The 9,668-nt window shown below is 39.8% G+C and overlaps 1 protein-coding gene across 3 annotated transcripts; it reads right to left on the bottom strand.

The window, feature by feature from the left end:
• Positions 1-25: 25 nt before the first annotated feature.
• Positions 26-9,381, bottom strand: LOC122969413 (histone-lysine N-methyltransferase SETDB1-A-like). 3 transcript variants are annotated; one of them, XR_006399023.1, is made up of 10 exons: positions 6,411-6,664; positions 5,186-5,360; positions 4,381-4,487; positions 3,471-4,253; positions 2,641-2,808; positions 1,961-2,162; positions 1,756-1,829; positions 995-1,185; positions 757-876; positions 26-665 (listed from the first exon to the last, which is right to left on the bottom strand). XR_006399023.1 is itself a non-coding variant. In XM_044335055.1 (10 exons), the coding sequence occupies exons 2-9, from the start codon at positions 5,353-5,355 to the stop codon at positions 788-790; spliced, it is 1,788 nt and encodes a 595-aa protein (XP_044190990.1). In that variant the 5' UTR covers positions 5,356-5,360; positions 9,262-9,381; the 3' UTR covers positions 26-665; positions 757-787. The 3 variants fall into 3 exon arrangements, 2 of the variants coding, with proteins under 2 accessions (XP_044190990.1, XP_044190989.1); XM_044335055.1 differs by lacking the exon at positions 6,411-6,664 and adding an exon at positions 9,262-9,381 and having other exon boundaries at positions 757-880; XM_044335054.1 differs by having other exon boundaries at positions 757-880.
• Between the last annotated feature and the right edge of the window lie 287 nt (positions 9,382-9,668).

The raw sequence follows: 9,668 nt of genomic DNA, 5'->3' as shown, positions 1-9,668 counted from the left end.
TCACAATTTAGATATTTAATTTAGATCAGAATACTATAATAACATTTTGACTTATCTCATAACGTTGACTCACTACCTCATTTAGATTTAGTTTTTTTTTAATCATGTCTAACTTCCATATTTGCAGCGTTATGTTCATGTATTACATCTTTAATAGATGCTAACTGTAGATGAAGCAGTCTTCTTGACCACACGAGTGAGTTACGTGAAATGAGGCTTGAAGAAAATTACACATTTTTATTTAAGAACACACAAACAAATAAATACCAATAAAAAATTTTTAAAAAATTGACAAGTCTCAGTAACTCCTTCAGCGGCACATGTGAGTCCAAGCCATGGTCCCATCCCCATCTTGCAGGGACACTGATGAGGTGTGAAGAGATTTTGGTATAGTGGTCACAGTCTGAATTGCGGGTCACTTGGTGCACACCAAGCATGTTTGAGCAAAAGGAGATTCTCTCTGGAGGCAACCCTCTCACAGCAGGTGATAATGAGGTCCTGCCTTGCACAATGCAGCCATGTCTGCTGGTGGAAGACCACTTTAATGCGTATGCTCTTATCCAGCACAGCCAGAAAAGGTGCACAGACCCCAAAAAAATATGTGCCTGATGAGCAATGTTCACTGGAATGCAGGCAGTGTCATCTTGGAATAGGTATCCAGGTATCTTAGGGAAACAGAGAAGACAAATGAGATATTAGGAATAACTCTACTAGCTCCATGCTTTTTTCAGAGTAAGAAGTAAGAGTTTAATTTACCATTGCCTGAAGTATTCATCTTCTTTTGTGGCTAGTTCTTTTTCAACTGCATTAGTTCCCTGATAGTAATCATGTGTTCCAAGCGCATAGAGCCTCGGTATATCCATTCCTTGTGTTGATCTTCCTGAGTGTGATGACACAAATTACTATAAAGCGCACATTCTTATAGCAAGAAAAACCCCCACCAAGAATCCAGCTGTAAGAAATAGTCTAAAGAACAATATTTAATGGTACTAACCTGAAAAACAACCTGTACCAAGCTGGAGTCAACCTGCAGCACCTCACACTTCTTCTGGACTCCATTTAATTCTACATTAAGGGTCCGTCCAACCTGGTACTGGGTCTGGGGTGGGTTAGGCCAGGCCTTCATATAGCCCTTCATGAAATTCTTGTGGATGCCATTTGGAATATCGTCCAATGGGTCCGTCACTAACACAAAAAAAAAGAAGGCAGTATAATAGTAGGTACCATAGACAACTGTCGTTCCACATGTGCAAGAATTTTGGGCTCAGATGCCAATAAGGGTCACCTGCTTAAAATCCATTGTTCACTGAAAGCACAGTTTACCACTGAAGGCACATTCACTACAAGAATTAGCAAGAATTCTTTGGTGCATGTACCAGATTCAGATTGCAACGTCCTATGTATGGAAACTAAGCAGAAGACTTTTCACCAGGGGGGAGTAAAAGTAAAAGGTTATCTTTGGAAATTTTTCATTGCTTTTATCAATAATCTAGCTAGCTGGCATACTTCTGTTGGCAACATTTTGTTTGCTCTGCCTTTAAACTATAAAACTGCTGCAAGTGGACTGTTGTCACTCAAGTGCTTGTGTTTTCATTTTACTGTGCATTTCTGCCAGGTTCCCTAGATCAGCCTTTTTGAGATCAGCCCAAAACTGCTTTATTAGACCAGACTCAGGTTTTCATAAACTGTTTTCAAAGCTGATCAACTGTAACTAACCATCCTATCAGAAAAAACACACAAAATACCTAAACTTACACGGTCTGCACACCAGGTGAAGTACAGGTAAACCAACATACATCGGCATGTGATCATCAAGAAAGACCAGGAACCTGGAAAAGGAAGACATGTTTTTCCATCAAACCATACTTTGACCAAAGCAGCTGAATTTTTATCTAGAAAACTGTGATTTATTTCTTGAAAAAGAAGAATTTATGTATGCTTAACACACACAAACACAAACCTCATGCGGTTTTTCCTGATTGGAAGCTCTGCCAGGACACCAGGGGAAAACTTTGGCTTGTCACCTTGACACTTGACCACCACACGAGCACCGACATACAGCTGATCCACCTTTGGCACGCAGTGAAAAGCAATGTGGTGTCCAGAGACAAGGCACTTCCCTTTCATCTCAAAATTGATCTTGTATTTCAACCTTCCATCTTCTGCAAAAAAAATAAGTAAATAATAGTAATAAACGTCAATTTGGCTTGACTGTGGTTCTAAATTAATTATGCAAATGAAAAATCACAACTCTTCAGTATATATGGTAGTCTATACTATTACCAATAAATCTTAAAAAGAAATTTACATTCAAGTGTTCAGTCATTCCACCTAGCACACATTTTGAAGTGGGTTGATTGGCTCAGGACACTGGCAAAGAATTGCTGCTCATGACACAATTTTACTGGCATAAAAAGCCAGTCCGCTTGCTGTGTGGTGTAGTCATATGTCACAATCTGTTTTTTTTTTTGTGGATTCAAATGTTGGGTCAGTTTGAAGAGGTGGCCAAAATAGAAGGAAAAACAGATGGTGTATTGGTGTAGACATGACCTCAGCCTCAGCTCAGATAAGTCGTGTTTTTCACACCAAAACACGACTTTTACAAAACTGGAATATTTTAGTTTGTTAGTTTGTCCTTACCCCTTTCTACAATTTCCATGATTTTCCCCCATTTCCAACTCATGGCTTTCCTCCTGGCCAGGACGTTCATGCCCACAGTGATCTTTTCTTGTGGCACGCTAGGAAGGACCTTGGTGGCTTTGTCAGATGATTGGCAAAGAGTGGATACTATGCACACAGGCAATGCTCCTGTCAGTGCCAGAGGAACACAGCATGTTAATATTAAAACCAATGAACTTGAGGCATTGGAAAATAAGAATTTCTGGTCTTAGGCATTTTCTGTGAGAAATATATTATACATATATATGTAAAGAGAATAATTCACTTATACCCTTAGTGCTAATTAGCACTAAAATGCCTGTAATATAAGTATAGACACACTGCTCCACTAGCATGGCTGTAGACTCTTAAGCAGTGTCCCAAATCCAACATTCAGTATACTCAAACCGGACAGAATGCATACTAAATACGGTCAATTTTTCAGTGTGGTGTGGGTGGACGCACCATTGTCCCATAATGCAACTGGCGGCGTAAATGGATGAGGGAGAAACTGCACCAGCAGGCTGGAGGCTATGAGGAAACGCTGATGAGGGAACAGCTGGATAAATTGCAGAAGATGCAGCAGCTCATCAGTTGGCGGTTGTCACAGATGCTATAACGTACATCGCGGGAGATTTTGCATAGGTGCCGCATAGTATGAGATGTTTAGTAAGTTTCATTTGTTGTATAAGCGCAAAAACAGTATATTGTGATGAGTAGTGTGCAGTATATACTGTATAGATTTTGTAGGTAGCGTGGATTTGGGACACAGCACTTGTCTTGTTGTATAGTGTGTTGTTTTTGGCCATTACCGTTGGTGTTTGCTGGCTTTGGTGATGTGTTTGTTGTATTGCTCTTGGAGTTGGTATTTCTGTTGCCTTGGGGTGTTGATGTTCCCCCTGTGTTGCCTTTGCCATCAGCATTTGTGCTGGCTTGGGGCAATGATGTCTTCATTGCATTGCTCTTAGTGTCAGTATTTTTGCTAGCTTGAAGTGTTGATGTCTGTGTGGCGTTGTTCTTTGTGTCGTCATTGGTGCTGGCTTGAAGTGTTGATGTCTGTGTGGCGTTGTTCTTCGTGTCGGTTTTTGCGCTGGCTTGAAGTGTTGATGTCTTCGTGGTGTTGCTCTTAGCAGTTTTTTCATTATCTTTATCAATTTTTCTCCTCTTGTTTGCCCTACTCGTAAAACTCGAGATTGAAAAGTCAGAATCAGTTGAGTCATCTTCTCTTTCCAACGTTATTTTTCTCCTCTTGTTCACCATACACGTGAAACTTGAGAAGCAATAATCAGAATCATTTGTGTCATCTTCTGGTTCCCATTCTACATCAGAATCTGAATCACTTAAGGATTCATGTTTACTGTACTGATTCTGAGGCGTAGGTAGACGTAAAGCAGCAATCTTACTTTTAGGAAGTCTGGTCAAGACCACCACTAATTCTCTCTTTAGACTAAAAGAACTTTTCTTGCAATCATCTTCATTTAGGTCAGCACTTTCCTCTCGCTTTGGGGGCAGAGGAGTGGGGCCGTTAGTAGCTGGAGGGCTAGGCACTTGAGTCTCAGAGAGAACAGACTCACATGGGGATGAAGGTATACTTCCTAGAAAGGAAAAAACAAACAGGTTAAATTGTGGCTTTCAAACAAACTCCAAGAAGCCAATTTGCCTTGTTGAAAATGTCAGTTAGTGATGTTTGTTTTTTCATTGACTCAATGATTTGCATCTTACCACAGCCTTTGATATTATCGTCATCATCATCAGAATCTGTGTCTCTGTACTCCCACCCCAGCAAAGAGTATTGTTTCTTCACAATTGCTTCACATGCTGCCACAGACCTGCAAGACACCAACAACATTATCAAAGAGAACATGAACAAGAAAACAAAAAGAAGACAACTGTACTTCAAGGACAGAGGAGGGGAACTCCACACAAGAGACGAGGAGCCACGGCAGAGTGGAGAGCCCATTTGTAACAAGACAGAGGAAAGGTAAAGGTGCTAACATGATTGACAAGAACTTCTGAAAGACCAAACCAGCTTTATGTGTGGCTCAAGAATCAACTTTCCCTCTCAAATATCAAAGAGATACTTTTTTCTATTTTAAGGAGCAATGGGGGATAAATGCTTCACTTAAAGGGCCTTTTCACACCTGAAAGTCTGAACCGAGGTTCGTGTTTTTGATACATTTGATCCTGTTAGTTTTGGTTTCCCACACGTGAGCATACAAAATTTTGAGGCTGAATTTGCACTCCCACAATCCTTACCATGATGTTTGTTTGTTTTTTTAAACACAGTTAACAGTGTTATTTTTTACAGGATAGTCATTTATATTCAAAAGTGTGTGCCCTTTCTCTATCAACTTTATCAAATTTGCCTTTTGAGATTTCACTGTTTTTTACTTTATCTCATTTGGGTTTGATAGTGTCAGTTTTGCTTCTGCTGTCTTATGTGTTGTTTGTGTCTTTTCAGTTTGCTGTTGCCAAATATGTAAATCAGAATAAAAGTGGTAAAGCATAAAGTAGATACAAGACTCACTCGCAGAGCTTCAGGAAGTTGGCAGCTTGTTTCTCTCTCCTTTCCAGCAAAGACAGCAGTAGAAGGCATTTCTCTAGCACATTTGAGGATATCAGCTCCATCTTCTTTATCCTCTCCCTGATCCACTTCTGGAGCTCCTCTTTGGTCATCTCCATCACATCCTCCTCCATATTCACTGCAACACACAAAGGTTTCATATGATGTGCTAAAGGAGAGGTGAACAGCAGTGGTGTAGTTGAGCGGTTGGCACTCCCTACTTTCTAAATTGCCAACTTAATGTAAGATAAAGTCCCTGCATGTCTCAAGGGCAGACAGCACAAGCCTCAAGCAACAGACCAGCTCTTTGTTCAACACCCCAGAAATGCTGGCCAATAACATATAAGTGAGAGTCCCAAACTCTTCACTGACCAGACCATATAAACAACCTCCTGCAAAAGAAAGGATCGGATAAGGAAGCCCCATCTCCTGCATGGTCACCAAACCACCTTTGATCCTTCAAGCCACAGGAGCCAGCAAGATAGGAAGACCAATTCACACCCCAGTGTGAATCGTAGGGCTGCTGGTCGACTAGTTGGTCGATATGCTCTCGTCCGACTAAATTCTCATTGGTCGAATAATCTCCGTGTTATTTTCATAAGGAGAAAAGTGCTACATCAACAGCTTTCCAGGAGTAAACCATTATTTCCTGCGGCGGGGGGGACAGACTAACAAATTACCTGTAAAAACGGGGGTGTATTCAAAACACCCCTGTTGTTTTCACAACTTTGAACTCGCCCAACCTAATGGAGACTTCTGGGTCTAACTGTACTCAACGTTTACTGAACGTACTGAACGTTTCTCCGTAATGACACGAGAACCCCCTCCAGGCCAAAAACTATTTTTTAATATTTGATATCGAGATCGATAACGTTTGGGAGAGGAAAAGGTTGGTAGTAAGTTGTCGGTCTGGCAGTAAATGTACAGTACACACTACAGTGTGTCAGTTAATAAATGCTAAAAAGTCAAGTCTGTTGTTTCCCCAAATGCTGGAAAAGTGAAGGGGGTTAGCTCCAAAGTTAGCAACAATGGGTTAGCATAACCTGAAGACACAAAACAGAGAAATACAGAACAGAGAAATGTGTGGCTGCCGAGTTTACTGTGCATTATATACGATTTTAGTCGACCAAGATTTTCTTTGGTTGACTACAGCCCTAGGAATTGATAGTAGTTGGTTATCATAACTCACCTCTAAGAGCCATTCACACACAGAGACAAGCTGGCACCAACTTAAATCCCACTGTGGATTTTGATGATTTTCAGGACTTGAGTGACCAACCCAAGAACTGGTCAGTGGGTAAGTCAGCATAAGGCACTATTGTGTCAAATCTTTGGATCTCAGTTGAAAAAGTTTCAGATCAGCTCAAGGACAAAACTTCTCTTTGATGTTTCAAAAAAGACGAATTATCAGGAGTCAGAGTTCTGAGCAGCAAACTGTACTTTAATGCCAGGCAAAAAAGGAGAGCAGTTACAGTGTACACAAGGTCCACGCCTATTGTCCAACCTCTTCATATTAGCCAATTACACTATTACAATCCCTCTACATCACCTGTTGCAGACCCAAAGTCCCAAAAATAGGTTTTTGGGCTGAAGTGGTTATGCCTGGTATATCCAGTTCTATCCAGTCATGCTCTTTTTATTTTTTATAACTGTTCAAGGTCACTTTACACCATTATTTCCAATCCTTCTCCTGGCTTTATTTTTTTTTTTAAAGTTATTCTTGCCATTTTACATCCTTATTTCTCAATCCTTTCTTGAGGTTACTTTTAAAAAAGGTGAAGTTTAATACAAAAAAGTGAAGTTTAATATAAACACACTTATACTTTCATCCAGTGGTCTGAGTGTGATTACCTTTAACATACTTTGTGCCCATATATCAATCACAAGTTTTCTGTGAGGTATACATTTAATATAATGATAATTCAACACACTTCTACTTAATGCTTATCATCTTAACAGTAATCATTTGCATTGCATTGTATCTTTCTCTCAGCAAATCATAAGTCTTATAAAATTATACCACAACACAAGACATGCTGCACTATATGCCATGCCCCATTCACTCTCTCACACACACACACCATTTGCAGTCAGATCGAGAAGAACAGAGGACTGTAAAACCCTTGGACTTACAAATGTAGCCTTAGATTTTGTCTAAGGACTAATTATTGTTGTATATTTATGTGTGTATATCACAGTAAGTGTTGTTATGTAGTTTAGTTAGACTTTTATTCCACTGCCTTTAAGCCAAGAAATGTACCATTAACATAATCCCATCATCCATGATAACACTATCATGTTTAGTGCCATTCTGCTTGTTTCACTTTCAGAATGCAAAAACTACTATCGAAATTGCAAAATTAGGACAGACGGGACTGACAATCTGCTCCCCCAGAACTCTGCATCCCCTGGGATTGGCTAGGATGCACCTTTTGGGCACGCAGACTGAAACTTTGAAACAGTATCTTCTCTGAGACTCTAGGCTGTTTTTAGGCTGCTGTTTCTTTAGGCTGCTGCTTGCTTTTGTCTTCGTCTTCTTGCTTCTTGCCATGCTGGTTGAAAGCTTGCATTTTGCTAGTCTGAAGATGTGACTTAAAACAATAGGAGGTGAAACCTCAGAATGTAAAGTCAGGAGTTGAGGATCAAGCCTAGGAGAGCATGAACCAGCAGCTCTCTTCCCATGGAAACATTTCAAGTCTGGACCTGCCAACTTACTAATCATTACAAGATCCAGACTCCAGCTTCTAACGCCAGCATATTGGACTCCACAAGAAGCCACCCTGGGAGCAAGCAAGTAGTGCTACAAAACCTTCATCAACTTGCTTAAACCCTGGTGCTTTCATAATTTGTCATTTCAATTGGCAATTCAGAACTAAGCTGTTGTACCGCTGATTTGACTTGCTGCTTCTCAGGTAACAGTCATCTCATCTGTTTATCAGGTCTCTCATACCAACTACACAATAGATAACTCTGCATCATGCATTCAAATCCCCTTGCAAAATCATAATTAACATTAATAACAACCATAATTCTAATTGACCTCTCTTGTGTGGCCAACAAGGAGGACTATTTCCCCATTATTATACATATTCGAATATGAGTTATGTCACTGGATGAATAACTTCATGCTGGAGTTGTGCACAATAATAATTCATAATTCTTCCATAAAATTATAAAGATATTTGAGTGCACAAATTCCTACATTAAAATAATATTGAGATTTTTAAACCGCTAGCATACCTGTGGAATCAGAATAAGCTCAAGTGGATGGATATCACCACCTTTTAGACGAGGGGGCATGCCATAATGTTTTAGATTTGGTGTCTGTCATGAACAGCTGATGTTGATGGCCCAAAATTAGACAGTAAAATATTAGTCAATCACACACCAAGCTAATGTCACTCTCTCATAAGCAGACAACAGGATGTCAATGTCATCCCCATTCATTCAAAGGAGAGGGGTAGTTGAAACATTTAACATTATGTACAGTGGGACAAATGAGGGCGAAATTCGTCTGGAAGCTCTGTGGAGAAAACGACTAGGTGTATGTGGAGGACAATATTATTAAAGTTTTTTGGGATCTTTTGTATGTCTCTTGCCTCCAAAGTCAAAAACTTTTTTGCTTCGAGTAGGTCTGCATTACTGGCAAATAAGTGTCCTCTCTTAATAGATCGATTGTTTTTATTACTGTAAGTAATTACTCGTGTTCAATGTCAATAACTCAACAGAGCCTTCACTGTGCAGAATGATGTGTGTGCAGAGTTTGAAACTAGAAGGCTGTTTTCAAATTCATTTGCTGAAATTGGAAAGTTTCTCTGTGCTCACTGAAAGTCTGATTTTTATTCTAACGGCTGCGGCAGGTACTGCTTCATCCATTGAGTTGTCCCCGATGTTAAGGTAACGGTTTTGAGCTGTTCTTTACCGGGTTTGAGTAAGAATATCCGAGATACATTTGCCAAACTCATCGGTTAATCCTCATCATTAAGTATTTCCTTTCGTAAAAAGTGAAACAATACCTTCAAATAAGATTTAAACCTTACCTTTGAATGGCTCGTCCAAGTCCTACGGTCCAAGTGTGTAGTCTTCTTCTTCTGCTGCTTTTTCTTCTGCTGCTTCTTCTTCGCGTCTTCGTGCAGCTGCGCCAAATCGTGATGTGCTTACTGCTGCCCCAGTGTCCGTCCAAATAATCAAGTCCTACCGGTCAGACAAATCTATATTAACTAATATAATATAAATTATAGGAAATATATAAAATAATATATATCGGAAAATATAAAATAAGGTAAAAGGTGCACAATCTAGAAATACTCCACTACAAATACACTACAAGTAAAAGTCCTGCATTGAAAGTGACATTTAAATAAAAGTACCATAAGTGTTGGCAATAAAATGCACTATTTCGAGGTATCAACAATATAAGTAGTCATGCAGAATGCCCCCTGTCAGT

Source organism: Thunnus albacares, chromosome 19 (assembly GCF_914725855.1).
Source record: "Thunnus albacares chromosome 19, fThuAlb1.1, whole genome shotgun sequence".
Classification (NCBI taxonomy): domain Eukaryota; kingdom Metazoa; phylum Chordata; class Actinopteri; order Scombriformes; family Scombridae; genus Thunnus; species Thunnus albacares.
Note: the sequence above shows the minus strand (reverse complement) of the source record. Positions and strands in the feature narration are given on the sequence as shown.